This window comes from Nicotiana sylvestris, chromosome 3 (genome assembly GCF_000393655.2).
Source record: "Nicotiana sylvestris chromosome 3, ASM39365v2, whole genome shotgun sequence".
In the NCBI taxonomy this organism is placed as follows: Eukaryota; Viridiplantae; Streptophyta; class Magnoliopsida; order Solanales; family Solanaceae; genus Nicotiana; species Nicotiana sylvestris.
The window spans coordinates 71,757,916-71,778,822 of NC_091059.1; the positions used below are offsets into that span (position 1 = coordinate 71,757,916).

Consider the following 20,907-nt stretch of genomic DNA (forward strand, 5'->3'; position numbering starts at 1 on the left):
CGCCAACCGCTCCGAAGAATAAGTAGTACACACAGGAATGAGATGAGCGGACTTGGTCAGCCGATCCACAATCACCCAAATAGCATCGAACTATCTTAGAGTCTGTGGGAGCCCAACTACAAAGTCCATGGTGATCCGCTCCCACTTCCACTCCGGAATCTCTATCTGCTGAAGCAACCCACCCGGTCTCTGGTGCTCATACTTCACCTGATGACAATTGAGACACCGAGCTACGAATCCAACTATATCTTTCTTCATCCGCCTCTACCAATAGTGCTCTCTCAAATCCTAATACATCTTTGCGACACCCAGATGGATGGAATACCGCGAACTATGGGCCTCCTCTAGAATCAACTCTTGAAGCCCATCAACATTGGGTACACAAATCCGACCCTGCATCTTCAATACCCCATCATCACCAATAGTCACATCTCTGGCATCACCGTGTTGAACCTTTTCCTTGAGGACAAGCAAATGAGGGTCATCATACTACCTCTCTCTGATACGACCAAATAAGTAAGACCGAGAAACCACGCAAGCTAGAACCTGACAGGGCTCCGAAAGATCCAATCTCACAAACTGACGGGATAAGGCCTGAACATCCATCGCCATAGGCCTCTCCGATGCTGGTAAATAAGCCAAACTCTCTGCCCGGCGACTCAAATCATCGGCCACCACATTGGCCTTGCTAGGGTGGTACAAAATAGTAATGTCATAGTCCTTCAGCAACTCTAACCACCTCCTCTAGCGCAAATTTAGATCCTTTTGCATGAATAGGTGTTGCAAGCTCCGACGGTCAGTATAAATCTCACAGGGAACCCCATATGAATAATGGCGCCAAATCTTTAGGGCGTGAACAATGGCAGCTAACTTAAGGTCGTGAACATGGTATTCTTCTCATGTATCTTTAATTGTTTAGATGCGTATGCAGTCACCCTACCGTCCTGCATCAACACCGCTCCAAGGCCAATCCTCGAGGCATCACAATAGATAGTATAAGACTAGGGTCGTAGTCAAAGCTGTATTGAGCTTCTGAAAGTTTGCCTCATACTCCTCCGTCCACTGGAACGGAGCACCCTTCTGGGTCAACTTGGTCATAGAGGCCGCAATCGATGAAAACCCCTCCACAAAATAACCCGCCAAGCCAAGGAAACCGCGGATCTCTGTAGCTGAGGATGGTCTGGGCCAACTCTGCATGACCTCTATTTTCTTCTGATCTACCTGAATACCCTTACTCGATACCACGTGGCCTAGGAATGCCACTGAATCCAATCAAAACTCACATTTCGAGAACTTAGCATATAACTTCTCTATCTCAGAGTTTGAAGCACAGTCCTTAGGTGCTGCTCATGATCTTCCCGACTCCGGAATACACCAGAATATCATCAAAAAAGACAATGACGAACGAGTCAAGATACGGCCGGAACACACTGTGCATCAAATGCATAAAGGTTGCTGGGGCATTGGTCAGCCCAAATGACATGACAAGGAACTCGTAATGACCATACCGAGTCCTGAAAGTAGTCTTCGGGATATTTGGCTCCCAAATCTTCAACTGATGGTAACCTGAGCGCAAATCAATCTTAGAAAACACTCGTGTGCCCTGAAGCTAGTCGAATAGATCATCAATACGAGGCAAAGGATAACGGTTCTTCACTGTGACCTTGTTCAACTGGCCAAATCAATACACATACGCATAGAACCATCCCTTTTCTTCACAAACAAGATAGGAGCACCCCAAGGTGATACACTAGGCCGAATAAAACCCTTATCAAGTAATTCCTATAACTGATCCTTCAACTCATTCAACTTAGGAGGAGCCATACGATACGGAGGAATGGAAATGGGTTGAGTGCCCGACAATAGATCAATGCCAAAATCAATATCTCTATCAGGCGACATGCCCGGAAGGTCAGCTGGAAACACATGGGGAAAATCCCGTACTACTGGGACTGAATTGACTGAAGGGGTATCAATACTGACATCTCTCACATAAGCTAAATACGTGCCATACCCCTTCTCAACCATACTCTAAGCTTTAAGAAAAGAAATAACTCTACTAGGAGTGTGATCTAAAGTAGCCCTCCACTCAACACGCGGTACACCTGGCATAGCCAGCGTCACACTTTTAGCGCGACAATCAAGAATAGTATAATGGGGCAACAACCAGTCCATGCCCAAGATAACGTCGAAATCTACTATGCTGAGCAACAATAAATTGTCTCTAGTCTCAAAATAACTAAAAGCAACCAAACATGACCGATAAATGCGGTCCACAACAAGAGAATCTCCCATAGGAGTAGAAACGTAAACATGGGAACTCAAAGAATCCCGAGGTACACCCAAATGCGGAGAAAAATAAGAAGACACATAAGAGTAAGTGGAGCCTGGATCAAATAGAACCGATGCATCTCTGTGACAAACCAGTATAATACCTGTGATGATAAAATTGGAGGCAACAGCCTCGGTACGGGTAGGAAGGGCATAGTATCGGGCCTGGCCTCCCCCTCTAGGGCGAACTCCACCTCCCCGACCTCCACCTCTAGCTGGCTAAGCAGGTGGGGTAGTAACGGAGCTGTAACCATAGCCTGAGAACTCTGTGGGGCATGCTGTGGCTGAGAGGTCTGTGGAGGTGCACCCCTCCAAAGTCTGGGGCAATCCCTCACCATATGGCGTATGTCACCACACTCAAAACAAGCTCTGGGAGGATGTGGTGGTTGTGACTGGCTCAGGCCAAGTCTGCTAGATTGACCTCTGAAAGCACCTCGCATAGGAGGTGCGCTAGAAACCGGCGGTGCATAATAAGGCTCCTGAGGCTTAGGAGGAGCTATAATACCACTGGCTGCTGGAAGAGCTGAATGAAAAGGGTGACTCATATAACCCTTACCATGACGACCTGCTGCTGGGGCACGGGCACTAGAGAAATGGCCCGACTCTCGACCTCTTGGCCTTCCTCTCGTCTCTCTCCCTAGCATGCATACCCTCAATCCTCCTAGCAATGCTCACCACCTGCTGATAAGAAATATTCATCTCCAACTCACGAGCCATGCTAGACCTGATATTGGGAATAAGGCCCTCAATAAACTGGTGAACCCTCTCGCGAACAGTAGAAACCAAGGCTGGTGCATGCCTAGCCAAACTAGTGTAACAGACAACATACTCTGAGACAGTCATAGCACCCTGGTGCAAATGCTCAAACTCTACGCGCCATGCGTCCCTGACGCTCTGAGGAACATACTCCCTGAGGAACAAATCTGAAAACTAAGTCCAAGTTAGTGAAGCAGCCTCATTTGGACTGTCTAACTCATATGTGAGCCACCACTCATAGGCGGCTCCTCGAAGCTGGAAGGTAGTGAAGGAAACCCCACTCGATCCTGATATACCCATGGTACAGAGAATGCGGTAACACTCATCTAGAAATCCCAAAGCATCCTCTAATGCTAGACCACTGAATACAGGAGGCTTGTACCCTTGAACCTCTCAAGCCTCAGTTGCTCCTCCTCGAAAGGCGTTGCCCTGCCCTCGGGCTGAATTAGCACTACAGGTGGTACATGAATAATCTCATGGACCTGCTCAACATGCACTCGCTGCTCAGGAGTGCAGGCGGTGGGAGTCTGTGCTCCTCCCCCGGCCTGAGACATAGCTGCAGCAAGGGGAAGCAACCCTGCCTGAGCCAAAGTGGTGTACATGCTCATGAACTATGCCAGAGTCTCCTGAAGAGCTGGAGTAGTAGTAGCAGTAAGCGTATCAGGCGCCTGGACTCCGGCTGGAACTGCTGGTGGTACCTCGGTGGTAGCTCGCGCAGGTGCTTTGGCTGCACCACGTGCGCGTCCTTGGCCTCTACCCCGACCTCTAACGGCTGTAGTAGGGGACGCAGGTGCCTGATCATCTCGGATAGCACGTGTCCTCACCATCTGTGAGAGAATAGAAGACAGAAGTTTAGAATTGTGATGTCAAAAATATTGCACGACAAGGAAATCAAATGAAGTAGAAATTTCCTAACAGTTACATAGCCTCTCATAGATAAGTACAGACGTCCCCATACCGATAAGCGATACTCTAATAAACCGGCTTGTGATCCATGACTCCTATGAATCTAGAGCTCTGATACCAACATGTCACGACCCCAGTTCTCCCTCTGTGAAATGTTGTGACGGCACCTAGTCCCTACGACTAGGTAAGCTTAACAATGCGAAAAATAAACGAAACTTGCGGAAGAAATAATCAAAAGCCAAAAATAACCAAATGAAACAATATTTAAAATGTCGCTTGGCATATACAACAAAACTTCTCAGAATCTAATACACTATCCCAAAACCCGAAAACTCACGGAACCACAAGCCTTTGAATGTCTAACAGTGTCTAACTTCCGAATATCTAACAAGTAAAATAAATACAGAAGGGCAAATGTTTAAAAGCTAGAATAGAAAAGGAATCCTCAGTCTGCGGACGCGGCAGATATACCTCGAAGTCTCTAGAGCAGTCGCCTTGCCTCACGGGTGGTAGGACTGAGTCGACGTACCTGGATCTGCACATGAAAAACATGCGCAGAAAGGGCATAAGTACACCACAGTGGTACTTAGTAAGTGCCAAGCCTAACCTCGGTCGGGTAGTGGCGCGGAAGGTCAGTGCCCTACTGAGGTTAAATAAAATATAAAGTTCAACAGTGTAGAATGGAACAGTATAAATAAATACAGCAGTAAAAGTAACACATGATATAAAAGGGCAACAACCATTATTACATAGATAAGGTAAACACAGAAAGAAATATGACTTAGCACCAAAATAACCATCGGGGATCTCCCAGGATACCGTCCTGTAGTCCCAAATATACATATCCAATGGATCTCCCGGGATCCTGTCCCGTAGTCCAACTCATAGTGCGCGGGGATCTACCGGAATCCCGTTTTGTAGTCCCAGATGTAAATATCCAGTACTGGAGGAATCTACCGGGGGCAGTCCCGTAGTTCCATATAACTGTGCAGGGGGATCTACCGGAATCCCACATCCGTAGTCCCAAATATAAATAGGCAAGGGGAACTACCGGAATCCCACATCCGTAGTCCCCATGTAAATACACAGCAGCAACAAGAAGGTATTTAGAAATTTCAAATTTCATATTAAGGCAAACAAGTAAGTCTATCCTAGCATACTGAACAGAATTTAGGCAAAGCAGTTTGACAAATAAAGCAACTAAATTACTTAGACATGCTTTCCTAAGCTAACAAAAGGCTTAATAGTGCAAGTAATAAAAATAGGAAAGAAAACATACTAGTAATTACTTAATGAAAAACCGATTCCAACAATTAGCACAAGTACGCACTCGTCACCTCACTATCAACAATACCAAATCCTAAGGGGAGGTCCCCCACACAAGGTTAGACAAGCCACTTACCTCGAACCGACTCAATAATCAACCCGAGATCACGTTCTTGCCACGAGTACTCGACTCCAAGTGGCCCAAATCTATTCAATTCAATTGCATAATCTAAATAACACTTCAATTAACTAATTCTACAAAGAAATTCTAAGCTAATACGCGAAATTAGGTAAAATAACCAAAATGCCCCTTGGGCCCACGTCTCAGAATCAAGTAAAATTTATATTTTGAGAATTCTCATACTCTCGCGAGTTCATGCATACTAAAATTATCCAAATCTAAGGCCAAATTCCCAACCAAAAGTCAAATTTAAGGTCTAAGAACTTTCTTCCAACTTTTCCCCAATTTGCATCTACAATCCGAATTTAAATGATGAAACTAACTATAGATTGACGGAATATAACTAGAAAGGGTTAAAGAATTGTTACCCAATGATCTCCTCTTCAATTTCCTCTCAAAATCGCCCTCTCCCAAGCTCTAAATCGAATTTCCATCTTTTGAAACTAAACCCTCGAAATTTCATATTTTTGCCCAGCTGTTACCGCATAAGCAGTCCTGGGACCGCTTCTGCGGTCCCGCTTTTGTGGAACCATTGTCGAATCTGTGACTTCTCACTTAAGGCTTGATTTTCGCATCTGCGGCTATCCTTTCGCAGATGCGAGGCCACTTCTGCGGTGAAGACCCCGCTTCTGCAGTCCCTGCTGCCTTTCCTCCTTTTCGTCTTTTGCGGTTACTCCGCTGCTTCTATGGCTCCGCACCTGCGGAACCCAAACCGCAGGTGCTGTTATGATAGAAACCAACTGAAGCCGCAACTCCCAAACTCCAAAAATCCTTCCGTCAACCATCCGAAATTGTCCCGAGGCCCCTAGGACCTCTACCAAACCTACCACCATATCCCATAACTTCATTCAAACTTGTTCCAACTTTCGGAATGCCTAAAACAACATCAAAACACCTATTTTTCATCGGATTCAAGCCTAAGAATCCCAAAACCTCTAAAAATACGCTTTCGATCAAAAAGTCTATCAAACCTCGTCCGAATGATCTGAAATTTTGCACACACGTCACATTCAACACTATGGAGCTACTCAAACTTCCAGAATTCTATTCCGACCCTTGGATCAAAATCTCACTATCGAACCAGAAACTTCAAAATGTGACTTTTCGGCATTTCAAGCTTAAATTAGTTACGGACATCTAAAATACAATCCGAACACGCCCCTAAGCCCGAAATCACCCACAGAGCTAACAAAACCATCGAATTTCCATTCCGAGGTCGTTTTCATACTGTTCTGACTACGGTCAACTTTTCAACACTTAAGCTCTCATTTAGGGACTAAGTGTCCCAAAACTCTCCGAAACTCAAAACCAAACATCCCGGCAAATCAAAATAGCAGAAATAAACGCGGGTAAATCAGTTAATATCATAGCATTAATTCTTAATATGACCGGTCAGGTCGTCATAGTCGTTGGTCATGTGAGGCCGTTATCATTATTGATGATCATGGTTCTATGTGGCAGTAAATTATTGAGTTTCTATAAGAAGATGAGGTAGTAGCGTTGTTACAAAGGTGACCTGCCATAGTTGTATAGACCCTACAGAGATAAACATTCGAGGATGAATGCTTCTAAGGGGGGAGGATGTTACATCTCGCATTTTCGTACGTTAAAAGTTTTGTCTTCAGTTAATTGACGTAGACTTGGAGATGAGATCATCTTGACATTAACGTATTTACAACAAGCGATAAATAAGTGTCGTGAAGGAGTAAGGGTACACGAATTAAAGAAAATGAGTTTTGTTGAAAGTTGCCAATTTAGGATAAAATACGGCTCGAGCGATAATACCTGATAATTATGAACTAGTATAATGCAAGGTGCCATATGACCACGGTAGTATAATGTATAAACTATATATAAAGTATATTAAAAATAAGTAAAATTTTAAGTAATTTGAGGTAATTTTTAAATTATGCTGATAATTTATTAATTACCGGGTAATAGGACATTACCCAGTTAACTAATAAGTGGATAAAAATTTATAAAGTAACTCCCAAAGCAACGTGGCACAAAGCTACAATGACTAAGAATGACTCTTAGTCATTCAAGCCATGTGTCTACTTATGGAGATTTAACTAAGTCTTATCAAAACAAGACTTAAATATAAGTCTTATAAAAAACAAAACTTGATTACAAATCTTATATGTGAGACATTGATATAGGAATTCCTTGTTAAAATTCAAAATGTTCTGTCTTTAGTTCAAACAAGAAACGTTGAAGCAGAAGCAAGATTTGTTTAAAAAAAAAAGCTTCATTCAGAAGCAATTTCGTTCATAATGTCAAAGAATCCAAGGCAAAAAATTTCGTTCATAAGTTTTAAAGAAGCAGGAACAAATCGCGTTCAAGGATTTCAAAAAGCAGAAGATTAATCCGATTTTTTAGGGTTCTAAGTTCAACCCACAAAGGTTTCTAGCGGAATATTATACAGAGTTTTTCCTACTCCAGGTATGTTAAGGACATCCCTTCTTTCTTTTGGCATGGTCCAAATTATACAGAAGAAACGAGCAAATGCACAGTTTCCATAAATTACTCTATTCATAGAAATACTAGGGGTGTCTATATTCTTGATTCCCATGGGAATTATTATTATCTTCTGTTCATGGTTCTCAGAATGATACGTAGTTGAAAAAGTTTATCCGGAAGGAATATTGAGATTATCACGTGTTTTTCATGCATTTCACTCATTTATACATGTGCATTGACCCATGACCAGATGGCGTTATATACGCGTATATATGTAAATATATGTATATGGGATATGAGAAAAGGTTAAGACGTTATATATGCACCACCACCTGATCAGCTGGTATATGTTGATGATGTTGTCCATAGTGGCTGAGACGATATGATGGGATGCCCTCAGTGGCTTGATGATATAATGTACACTCATACCTATGCATGGCATAACATTTATACGCACGTGCATGACATTATAAATGTTTTAGAATTTATAAAGTTATTCAGATTTAAAGACGTGTTTTTATATTCCATGTTTCATCTATGTCTTTTGCGTACTAATTTTCATGCCTTACATACTCAGTACATTTTTCGTACTGACGCCCTATTTTATGGGGCCTATGTTTCATGCCCGTGCAAGTAGGCAAGCTAACAGTCCCTCTTCTTAGGATCCTTGATCAGCGAGAGATGGCGTGCTCCACTTGATCCGGAGTTGCTTTTGATATATATATATATATATATATATGGGTATGACTTGGCTCAGTCCCGTCTTTGTACAGTTATGTTTCCATTAGAGGTATGTAGATAGTATGTTTGGGTAGGTTTCCCTCATATACATTATTCTCTTAATTCAGCAGATATTATTCAGGTTTATATCTTAGACGCATGCTTAGGGTCGTTTGACAGGTAGGACTCGGGCACCTGTCGCGGCCCATCGGTTTGGGTCGTGACAAAGACACCAATGACAAGGCCTCCTCCTCCTCCATACCCTCAAAGGCTTGCAAAGCAAAATAGTAAAAACCAATTTAAAATTTTTATTGTTATGATGAAGAGTTTGTTGATTAATGTGTCGTTGGTTGAGGCATTGGAAAAAATGCCGGGATATGCAAAATTCATGAAGGATTTGGTAACCAATAAGAGATCGATGAATTGTGAGACAATCAAGATGACACATCAAGTGAGTACGATTTTGCACTCAATGGCTCCTAAGTTGGAAGATCCGGGCGCTTTCACAATCCCTTGCACTATTGGGAGTGCCAACTTTGCCAAAACATTATGTGATCTTGGGGCAAGTATCAACTTGATACCCTATTCGGTGTTAAAATCTTTGGGAATTGGGAAACCAAGACCCACATCCATGAGGTTGCAAATGGTGTATCGAACAATGAAGAGGCCTTTGGGTATTATTGTTGATGTGTTGGTTCGAGTTGATAAGTTCATCCTCTCGACGGACTTTGTGATTCTTGATTGTGAAGTGGACTATGAGGTGCCTATCATTTTGGGTAGACCTTTCCTTTCTACGTGGAAGACTCTTGTGGATGTGGAAGCCGATGAACTCACCTTCCGGGTGGGTGACGAAAAGGTGGTCTTGCATATGTGCAAATCTATGAGGCAGCCTAATAATAACGAAGTATGTTCATTCATGGATTTGGTCACCGATGTGATTATTGATGATGCTAGTGTCACCATGAATGTTGAGTATAAAATGATATATATATATATATATATATATATATATATATATATATTTGACATGGTATTTTGAGTGGTACTTTTTTTGTAAAGAAAAAAATGATTCAAAAAATAAGATGTTATATAGTTATTAATATTACTACTTTAAAATATGTTTTAAATTATACACATAATATGAGAAAGGTTTATGAGATTTTCTTTATTGTAAAGATAAAAATTATTTTCTCACAAGAAAAGAAGGTTATCTTTTTACCATTTTAAGAATTGAGCGTACGAAAATTTATACTCCTTATATGAGATTAGGAAAATTATAAGTTAAGAAAATATATGTATTTTTACATGGATATTTTAAAAATAATAATGTATGTATTAATTTTATATGGTACCACATAACCATGATAGTAAAGTATATTATAATAAGGTGTATAAAGTGTATTAAAAATAAGTAAAATTTTAAGTAATCTGAGACAATTTTTAATTATGCGGGTAATTGATAATTATCTAAAATATCCCACCATGTGGCAGATTTTGCCTTAGCAAAATTTGTGACTCATGCTTTAATTGATATATGTGACAAAGTGGTAAAGTGGTAGTTATAGGTTTGACAGGGAAATCCAAATTTGTTCCGGTTTCACGAACCAAAATGTGATCCAGGATTAGCTCCTTCATATAGTGGCAACGAGAGCTGCTAGTTTTGAAGAAGTTGGAACGCTTAATGAAAAATGGGGCTTATTCTCCTAATTTTGTGATTCTTTTCTATTCCTTTTCCACATTTGGTTAATGCTCATGCCAAGACATTTCAATCTTCTATCTAGGTTGACAAACACTTTGAAAAGTTTGAGATTTCAGATGTTTGGGACCAATGATTGATTTTCAAAAGCACAAGTATCATAAAGTTTTTCATTTTCTTCTTTTGATAAGGATGTTAAATCCCCAGAGACAACAATATTGCAATTCGTTCTCAGCATTCGCTAAGGATGTTAACTCCCCAGAGACAACAATATTGCAATTCGTTCCCAGCGTTCGCTTAGGTATGTTAAGGCTAATCCTTCTTTCTTTTGGCATGATCCAAACGAAACGAAAAAAATGCACAACTTCCATAAATGACTCTATTAATAGAAATACCAGGGGTGTCTATATTCCTGATTCCCCATGTGAATTATTATTATATCTTCTGTTCATGGGTCTCAGAAAAATACGTATTTGATAAAGTTTATCCGAAAGGTATATCGATTTTTATGGCATTCCGAGAAGATTTAATTAACATATTTCATATGTATTTCATGCATTTATACATGCACATTAACCCATGACCATATGGCGTTATATACGCGTGTATATATGGATATGGAATATGGGAAAGGTTATGGCGTTATATACACACCACCACCTGATCAGCTAGTATACGTTGATGATTTTGCCCACAGTGGCCGAGATGATATGATGGGATGCCCTCAAAGGCCTGATGATATTATGAAATATGTACCTATGCACGACATGACATTCATACGCATATGCATGACACTATGAGTATACATGATTTACAAAATTATCCAGACTTACAAGTTGAGCCATTTACTCTATATTTCTTCCATGTTTGTTATGTACTTACTTATGTGCCTTACATACTCGGTACATTATTCATACTGATGTCCCTTTTTCCTGGGGACGCTGCATTTCATGCCCGCGGGTATAGATAATCAGTTTGACGATCGCTCATAGTAGACGAGATTGGCATTCAGTGAATGATCGGTAAGACTCCACATCATTCGGAGTGCAACCGGGTCTATGAGTCATCGTGTCAGAGTTTTGCTACAGATTTATGGGTAGGCCAGTACCCTGTCCCATTTGATGTCAAATAATATTAGAGGCTTTGTAGACAGAGGTTCATTTTGTACAATATATCAAAGGCCTTGACGAACCCATATGTATTCATGTTTTAAGAAAAATGGTTCAGTAAAACAGTATTTTCCACTTATAGTTGTACATTATGAGTTGTGCTCATGTGGGCACATGATAGTTACAAAAAGGAATGAGTCCGGCTAACTCAAACTATGCATGTTCTAGTTTTGGTCGAACGATCATGAGTTACATAGTGGTTCGTTCGGGCCAGCACGGCACCGGGTGCCAGCCACGCCTCCCCAAGTTCGGGGTGTGACAAAGTGGTATCAGAACGGGTCGTGTCCTAGGTAGTCTACAAAGCCGTACCTAGTAGAATCTCACTTACGCGCAACATTTATAATTGAGATGCTATAGGGCATATAGGAAATGTTACCCTTCTATTGTTTCCAGATCGTGCCATAGAGCTGAGCCGTAAGAGTTCGGTATGAATTTTCGCCAGGTTTTGTATGCACTAGAGGTACAGGTATTACAGTAGAGCTTTAAGGCATAATTTCCGCCTATGAGGAAGGAAGATTACGAAAGAAACAGAAAATACGACACGAGATTGAAAGGTAAGTCAGGTAAAGGTGAAGAAGATACGAGATACTCAAGTACAAAAGGTTGTGCATAGTCGCGACTTCAGATATAGTTTAGTTTAAGTTAAAGAGGAGACCCTAGTGAAAATTTTATAAATCTGTAAGAGTTAACATTAGAGGACGAATATTCTAAAGGGGGTAAGGATGTTACACCCCGTAAGTTTAATAACCTTGATATATATATATATATATATATATATATATATATATATATATATATTTGATATGGTATTTTGAGTGGAACTTTTTTTTGAAAGAAAAAAATAATTTGAAAAATATGATGTTATATAGTTATTAATATTACTACTTTCGAATATGTTTTAAATTATACACATAATATGAGAAAGGTTTATGAGATTTTCTTTATTGTAAAGATAAAAATTATTTTCTCACAAGAAAAGAAGGTTATCTTTTTACCATTTTAAGAATTGAGCGTACGAAAATTTATACTCCTTATATGAGATTAGGAAAATTATAAGTTAAGAAAATATATGTATTTTTACATGGATATTTTAAAAATAATAGTGTATGTATTAATTTTATATGGTACCACATGATCATGATAGTAAAGTATATTATAATAAGGTGTATAAAGTGTATTAAAAATAAGTAAAATTTTAAGTAATCTGAGACAATTCTTAATTATGCGAGTAATTGATAATTATCTAAAACATCCCAGTACGTGGCAGATTTTGCCTTAGCAAAATTTGCGACTCATGCCTTAATTGATATATGTGACAAAGTGATAAAGTGGCAGTTCTAGGTTTGGCAGGGAAATCCAAATTTATTCCGGTTTCATGAACCAAAATGTGATTCAGGATTAGCTCCTTCACATAGTGGCAACCAGAGCTGTTGGTTTTGAAGAAGTTAGAAAACTTAATGAACACTACAAAAAAATAGCATTTAGCGACGACCCAAATCCGTCGCTAAAGAGCCTTTTCCGTCGCTAAGCAGAATTAGCGACGGATTACCGGGTGTTGCTAGTTTGCTCGTTGCTAAGCTCTTTGCGACGGAAAAATGGAATCTGTCGCTAAATTAGCGACGTTCCAACAACGAACATTGTCCGTTGCTAACGTTAGCGACAGAATTTCCGTCGCTAAATTCACAATGCATTTCGTCGCTGGCATACATTTGCGACAGAAAGTCGGTCGCTAATCCGTCGCCAACATTGTTAGACTCATTTCAGCTTTGCATTGGGCGACCAAAATCGTCTGTTGCAATCTGTCGCAATGTTATTTCATATATTCATTTTTGTTACAAAAAATAGTCGTCGCAATATGTCGCTATATTTATTAAATATCCTTAATAATAACTAAAATTCATATAAATTATCAAAATGATATCAAAATGCATATCGAAATGCCCGATGTTCGAATTATCAAAATGATATCAAAATGCATATAGCTAATACAATTAAGTTCGAATTATCCCTAACACCAATAATAAAGTTCAAACCAAAAAGGTGCGAATTATCCATAACACCAACAATAAAGTTCAAAACAAAAAGCTTCCAAATACAGGGCTTAGGGGTTAAGGTCATCATTTAAAACCGATGGACGAACCCCATGAACGGTAGCAGTAGTAGTAGGAGCATGAACTGTTGGTACCACATCTGATGGGTGGTCAGTAGAAGTCAGTGAGGGTGATGAAATCTTTCACGCACCCGCTCAATCAATACTGGAAGCATATGATCAGTTAGCACAGGAACTATGTGCTCTGTTAGTGTAGGAATCAAACGCGTTACTAACTCATCCATGTTCGATGCTGATTGAGCACTCGAAGGTGGTATTGATGATGAAGCATCTGATCCAGAAGAGCCATAAAGATTCAGTCCATAGTAGCATTTTGCTTGAGATCCAAGACCATATACTCTTCTCTTCTTTTCCCCTCCCGTGGTTTCGTAATACGCTTTCCATTGATCAATACCAGATTGAGTTTGTGTTTGTTCTTGTAATATTTCCTGATACCTTTCTTGTCAAGAATATTGAGCATTTAATTAACCAACAGAGAGGATACTTTTCATACTCTTTTTACATTGTAGTAAATAAGATTATACAATATTGCACTTACATGCACGATTCGAGATTTCTCATCAAGAAAAGATTTTCCATCATACCCATGTGTATGGACGTACAAATGTAACTCACTTGGTGTTGGGTCTCGACCCTTTTCAACAGCCTATAAAAAAAATTATTTTTAAAAGCATCAAAATATTAATATAGAACCAGAAGTTTTGTCACATCTATAACTAAAAGCATAAAAAAAGTGCCACAAGATAACACTGATGGAACTCTATATAAATATCACAAAGGCACAAAAAAAAGATGAATGAGAGACACAAAACACTACAAATGTGCATTATCTAGTCTTAATCTATACAATAGAATACTATCTTAAACCACCTATCTCAATTCTGAAACCCTGCATATCACAAGGCACTGTCAGATTTTAATGTTTATAACACTCCCCATGTTCAAAAAGTTACACAGGCTAACTGGTGTTACTACAAACCAAGAATATATGTTTCACTTGTTTTAGAAGCATTCTTATAAAAAGGGCATAGATTGTCACTACTAATTCCAATATCACAAAGGCACAAAAAAAGATGAAAGAGAGACACAAAACACTACAAATGTGAATTATCTAGTCTTAATCTATATAATAGAATACTATCTTAAACCACCTATCTCAATTCTGAAACCCTGCATATCACAAGGCATAACACCAATCAAAAAGATGTCAGATTTTAATGTTTATAACACTTTCCATTTTCAAAAAGTAAAAGACAAATAATTTTTTCTCAAAAGAGGAGTACTTGTACAAGGCTAACAGATAAAGAGGCAATGTCTTTCTTTCTTTCACTATACAGGCTAACAGGTAAAGAGGAGTACTTGTACAAGGCAAGAGCATTTTGTCCCCTTCACAATGCCTAGTCAGGCAGTCCTATTTTAGTCCCAGATCCACTGGCACGAGCACAAGAAACAATGAAAAATCACTAACATTACAAATCTGACCAATATCTGTACAAACTTCGCAAACCTGGCTATAGCAGAACAAGACAAGTTAAGGCTGCTCCCTTTATGCAGTCATGCTTTTCATATAACTTGTATAGATACATGGATTTTCAGAATGATAAACCATATTGTTTGTAAGTCAATCAAATCCCCTAAGCTTGTAATTCGTGACATATCTATATGAGTTCCAAAAAATAATAATAATCAGTATGATAAACATATCTATATGAGTTCAATCAAATGAATCTTCCAAAATTGCGATATACTTACAAGTCTCTTGCGATACTCCCCAATGGAGACAGAGCCGCCTGTGTGAGTCCCGATGGAGACTCCACTCCTACCGCCACGACGATTCTTTGCATTTATTTCTGACTTTTCAACACACTTGGGATCTTTCCAAAGTTGGTCCCAACTTTCCCACACTTCTACTGGAACACCTCTTGGCCTAACTTTTTTAGCTTTCATTTTGGAAATGAAATCTTTGTACCTGATTGATGCCTTATTCTCCCATTGGCTCCTCACTGCACTATCAATGGAAGAGTCCCAATAGAATTTCTTCTGAAATAATTTTATACAGTAATAACATTAATATCTTATTTATAACAGTTAATACACTTCCTAAATTCATTATATAATGAGAAGTTATACCTTAAATTCTCCCCAATAAAAGTTTTTTATCTCGTCAGAGACACTTTTCCAATTGATTCCATTGGGATCAAGTTCATGCTTGAAAGATTTAAATATTTTCGACGAGCATAATCCACTAGGTTCTAACCTGAAAAAATTTGAAGACAATAGTTGAAGGGGTATCATAAATCAAAATTTCTATATAAAAAATAATAGTAAAAACATGGACTAACCCTGTAGGAGCAAGAGTAACAAGTGTCTGCTGCCCGCGACTACTGGTGCACTCACCTTCGCCAATTGTGTTGCTTTGAGTAGATATGCCCTCACCTATTGAGTTACTATGATCAAGTGTATTAGGAGATGATTCAGAATGGATAGTTGGGGTACTACCATGACCTGATGTTTGAACGAGTGTCGTACTGCTAGGAGCTAAAGTTTGTACTTGATTTATGTGATTCTGCCCAATAAAAGAGCTCGTACCACCTTGTTGAGGACTAATTATTGGAATGGGAACAGAAGGCATTTTTGCACGAATAGCAGAATTACCCCTACCCCTAACTGAGGACTTGCCTCTCCCTCGAGTCATATCTACAAAAAAAAATTACATGTAAGCAAATTAGAATCATAAATTGGTATAAGTCAAGAATTAAGTCCCTACAAACAGAAAATATTGGTATAAGTCAAGAATCAGACCAAAATTACTGTTATAAGTTATAAATTTAGGGAAATGAGTGCGAAGTTAGACATCAAAGAAAAGAAATAAATATAGATATATTCTTGCAGATAGCATTCAACTTAGATTACAACAAACAAAACACATAGCATTCAGCTTAGATTACAAACAAAACACAGTAAGATACATCAACATATTTTTAATTAACACACTAGTCACTATCTATTTCTTCCTCATCATCCTCTCTATCTTCTTCTTCTTCTTCTTCTTCTTCTTCTTCTTCTTCTTCTTCTTCTTCTTCTTCTTCTTCTTCTTCATCTTCATGATCTAGCAACACTTCATCATCAACGTACTCATCCATTTCAATTAAATCCCCATTTGGATCATGTAAGAGTATATTTTCATCAACGACAATGTTCATATCTATCACATGATCTTCAACTTCTTCAACTTGGAAGGGGAGATTTGCATCTGAAATTGCCATCACTTCCTCATCGGGTAATTCAACAACATGCCGAGGTTTAATTTTCAATACAGCTAACCAATCCTCCTTGTCCTTTCTCTTGCTAGGATAAGGAACATAACACACTTGAGTTGCTTGCATTGCAAGAATAAAAGGTTCATATTTTTTTATATCGACGACGATGGTTAACATCCACCAATTTGTATTGATTATGCTTTTTAACACCAACATTCATCGTTCGGTCAAACCATTCACACTTGAATAATACAGTATTTTTTAAAGGTTCTTCACGGTATTCTACTTGTATAATCTCTTGTATCCGACCATAGTAGTCACCAACATTTGGATCCGATATACAAACTTCACTGTTCATTGTTGATCTTGCGCTACCATGACTTTCTGTGTGAAATTTATATCTATTAACAAAATACACTGAATGACATATCGCGCTTGTCAATGGTCCATGAGCAAGGCTACGCAAGAATGCATTCTTAATATGGTTGCTTCGGACCTATTTAAAAAATTGTGAGACTTAGTTAAATTTAACAAGTCAATTTATGTACATTATTGTATAAAAGTAAATTATTGTTGGAGGCTTACATATTGCTTGAACCATATAGAGAAATATGTTTCGAGATTCTCATCTATTTGATCCTGAGATAAATTCGTATATTCTTCTTGTAAACGTTCCACGTACATACTTCATTGCAACAAAATAAGTTAAAATTAGTGTTTCTGATATACGAATATTTCTTATATTAAGAAGGTATAACTTTCAAATGTTACCTTACAAATGGCTCAACCTCTTTACAATTTAGTAGAATGTAAGTTTGGGCAGTCTTGATTTCTTCCAAGGATAAACTCTTCTTTTTTGCTTCTCCCGATAGTCGACCCGGATATGTAAATATTGATAAATTTCCTTTATGATCTTCCACAACACCACCATCATCATTCCGGTTCACATTATGATCACGTGTAATGACATGAGGTTCAAAATAATGAGAAAATAATTGTGTTGACTCTGTCATCAAATATGCTTCACAAATAGATCCCTCAACACTAGCTTTATTCCCAATCATTTTTTTCAAAGTTCCAAGGTACCTAAATAGATAAATGAATGGACCATTAAATTAAAAAGTCATGTGTAGCATACTTGTCACTTTTATGACATAGAAGTTTTAAATTTACCTCTCAAAAGGATACATCCATCGATATTGTACAGGTCCAACAATTCTTGCTTCATATGGCAGGTGCACGGGCAAATGTTCCATTGAGTTAAAGAACCCCGGTGGAAATATACGTTCCAACTTACAGAAGATCTGTGGGGTGTCTATTTCTAATCTCTCCATGTCAGCCACTCGTAGAGTGGTCGAAGTAAGATCTTTAAAAAATAAGCTCAATTCTGTAAGTGCCTGCCACACATTGCTAGGAAGTAGTTCACGAAAGGCAATAGGCATTAATCGTTGCATGAACACGTGGCAATCATGACTTTTCATGCCAAATAACCTAGACTTGTTCGTCTCTAGACATGGACCCAAATTTGAAACATACCCATCTGGAAACTTCAAACTTTTCACCCAATTGAATAAGATATCTCTTGCTTCATTGTCTATTGTATATGCAGCTTTGGGATATTTTCCACTAGCATCCTTTGCCAACTGAGGTCTATCACAATAGGTTAGCATATCCAGACGTGCTTTCGGATTGTCTTTGGTTTTGTCTTTAACATTAAAAACTGTGTTAAATACATTATCAAAGACATTCTTTTCAATATGCATGATGTCAAGATTATGCCGAATCATGTTAGAACTCCAATAAGGCAAATCCCAAAAGATGCTTTGCTTTTTCCATCCACAAGATTTACATATTCTCGAATTAACTACTTGTACATCTTCCTCTATTACTTTTCTTAGACCTAACTCACTAATTTGGTTCAAAATTTCCTCTACTGTTCTAAGTGTTGGTGGTAGACTTTTGACAGTATGACCGTTAAGAAAGTTTTTACGATCTTTCCTAAATGGATGATGTTGGTCAAGGAACATTCTATGACTATCAAACCAAGTTGTTTTCCCACCATGACGTAATCTAAAAGATTGTGCGTCCTCCATACAATAAGGACATGCTAACTTTCCAGCAGTACTCCATCCTGATAACATAGAATATGCTGGAAAGTCACTGATTGTCCACATCAAAGCCGCCCTTAATTGAAAGTTTTGCTTTTTTGAGATGTCAAATGCTTCCACACCTTCCTCCCATAACAAAGTCAATTCTTTTATTAGAGGTTGTAGAAAAACATCAATTTTTTGTTTAGGATTGGTTGGCCCTGGAACAATGACAGTTAAGAACATGTACGCCTCTTTCATACACATCCAAGGAGGTAAGTTGTATGGAGTAACAATCACCGGCCACGAAGAGTATTTTCTTCCTGATTGACCAAATGGTTGGAAACCATCAGTACATAACCCTAGCCTCACATTTCTTGGTTCAGCAACAAAAAATGGATGAGTTTCATTGAAGTGCTTCCAAGCCTCAGAGTCTGATGGATGACGCATTACCCCATCCTCTTGTATATGCTCATGATGCCATCTCATGTTACCAGCTGTAGCATGAGATGCATATAATCTTCACAATCTAGGAATCAAAGGAAAATAATACATCCTTTTATAAGGGACTAATTTCCTCTTACGAGAACCAACACGACGTTTAAACCTCTCGTAGCCACAAAACTTGCAAGATGTGAGGTCTTCATCGTCACCCCAATACAACATACATCCTGAATTATAACAATCAATCTTTTCAACCGGCAAAACCAAGCTACGCACTAGCTTCTTGTTTTGATAATAACTTTCAAGCATTATGTTATCTTCAGGTAAAGCCTCTTTCAGCAATTGCATCATTTGGTCATATCCCCTTTGTGATAAAGTGTTCTTTATTTTAATGTTTAGCATCCTAGAAACTACTGCGAGTTGAGAAAGGGAAGAACCAGGATACAATTCTGTATCAGCAGCCTTTAGCAAATCATAAAACCTTTGAGACTCAGGATTAGGATCCTCCCACATTGAAGGATTAGCCTCGTCCTCCATTGAAGGCTCAAAATGATGAGACGACTCAAATTCAGTATTAATATAAGATTGCCAACTAGAACCCTGGCCAAAGTTGGGTCCAGCTGCATCTAAACTATTTGTCGGTATGGATTGTCATATCCTAATGCAGGTTGAACACCACCATGTAGATCACTGCTAGAAGACCTCACACCAGTCATATCTTTTTCCCCTTGATACTTCCAAACAGAATAGTTTTCAACAAATCCAAACTTAAAAAGGTGCAATCTAACTGTTTCAACATCCATGTATATAATGTTGCGACATTTTTTACATGGACATCGAACATTCTCACCACTCATGCTATTTTGCTGAGAACGTGCAAACAGGAGAAAGCTATCCACGCCAGTTACAAAATTAGAATTAATACCCCCTCGGCCATCCGACCTCTCGTACATCCAAGCGCGCTCTAAATTATCCATATTCCTATTTAATATAGAAACAAAACAGGATAATTAGATATATATATATATATATATATATATATATATATATATATATATATATATATATATATATATATATAAACTAATTATTTTAGGCAAACAAATATATATAAAAAAGACATCAAAAACTCCTGCTTAGTAAACACAAGAATGCCACCATCTTCTCAATCATACCAAGGCTGCAGGGAGATCAGTGAAATACTAATATTTCATATGCAGAAGAAAAGTTCTCATATACCAAACAAAGATGAAATTCGAAGCCAAATAGATGTAAATATCTATCAAAGATGATCAATTGATTCTACAAGGCAAAATTTGTTTGAATAACTTAAAATAAAGTGACACATTATTTTACCAGTCAACAATGTTGCTAGAACATGCTTGCTGATATGGAGAAAAAGGAAGTGCAGGAACTACAGTTAGCCATAAATGGCAATTATTCAACTAAAATAAGAAAAAAAAGTTCACAAGATCAAATCACAGTAGAATAGTAGATACAGTAAAAACTAATCCACAGACT

At 38.5% G+C, this 20,907-nt stretch overlaps 3 protein-coding genes across 3 annotated transcripts; 1 reads left to right on the top strand and 2 right to left on the bottom strand.

Moving 5' to 3' along the window:
• The first annotated feature begins 8,855 nt into the window (after nt 1-8,855).
• LOC138887517 (uncharacterized) lies at nt 8,856-10,452 on the top strand. The gene is made up of 2 exons (XM_070169276.1): nt 8,856-9,524; nt 10,402-10,452. The coding sequence occupies exons 1-2, from the start codon at nt 8,856-8,858 to the stop codon at nt 10,450-10,452; spliced, it is 720 nt and encodes a 239-aa protein (XP_070025377.1).
• Nucleotides 10,453-13,830: 3,378 nt separating this feature from the next.
• LOC104220461 (uncharacterized) lies at nt 13,831-16,981 on the bottom strand. The gene is made up of 6 exons (XM_070169277.1): nt 16,597-16,981; nt 15,938-16,292; nt 15,726-15,852; nt 15,348-15,635; nt 14,134-14,241; nt 13,831-14,030 (listed from the first exon to the last, which is right to left on the bottom strand). Exons 1-6 carry the CDS (start codon nt 16,979-16,981, stop codon nt 13,983-13,985), a joined length of 1,311 nt encoding a protein of 436 aa, XP_070025378.1. The 3' UTR covers nt 13,831-13,982.
• Nucleotides 16,982-16,997: 16 nt separating this feature from the next.
• LOC104220460 (uncharacterized) lies at nt 16,998-19,923 on the bottom strand. Its single transcript, XM_009771338.2, has 5 exons — nt 19,527-19,923; nt 18,029-19,439; nt 17,627-17,941; nt 17,441-17,540; nt 16,998-17,351 (listed from the first exon to the last, which is right to left on the bottom strand). The coding sequence occupies exons 1-5, from the start codon at nt 19,921-19,923 to the stop codon at nt 16,998-17,000; spliced, it is 2,577 nt and encodes an 858-aa protein (XP_009769640.2).
• Between the last annotated feature and the right edge of the window lie 984 nt (nt 19,924-20,907).

Excerpts from the sequence above, each read along its gene's own strand:
- LOC104220461 (XM_070169277.1), bottom strand. The coding sequence starts at position 16,981 with ATGCAAGCAACTCAAGTGTGTTATGTTCCTTATCCTAGCAAGAGAAAG. Across the intron at positions 16,293-16,596 it reads TGATGAGGAAGAAATAGATA|ATATGACTCGAGGGAGAGGC; the intron begins GTGACTAGTGTG and ends TTTTTTTTGTAG. Across the intron at positions 14,242-15,347 it reads GGGAGTATCGCAAGAGACTT|GCTGTTGAAAAGGGTCGAGA; the intron begins GTAAGTATATCG and ends TTTTTTTTATAG.
- LOC104220460 (XM_009771338.2), bottom strand. The coding sequence starts at position 19,923 with ATGGAGGACGAGGCTAATCCTTCAATGTGGGAGGATCCTAATCCTGAG. Across the intron at positions 19,440-19,526 it reads TAAACGTCGTGTTGGTTCTC|CTGGTAACATGAGATGGCAT; the intron begins GTAAGAGGAAAT and ends CTCATGCTACAG. Across the intron at positions 17,942-18,028 it reads TGGATGTATCCTTTTGAGAG|GTACCTTGGAACTTTGAAAA; the intron begins GTAAATTTAAAA and ends TTATCTATTTAG.
- LOC138887517 (XM_070169276.1), top strand. The coding sequence starts at position 8,856 with ATGACAAGGCCTCCTCCTCCTCCATACCCTCAAAGGCTTGCAAAGCAA. Across the intron at positions 9,525-10,401 it reads GGCAGCCTAATAATAACGAA|GTTGACAAACACTTTGAAAA; the intron begins GTATGTTCATTC and ends TCTTCTATCTAG.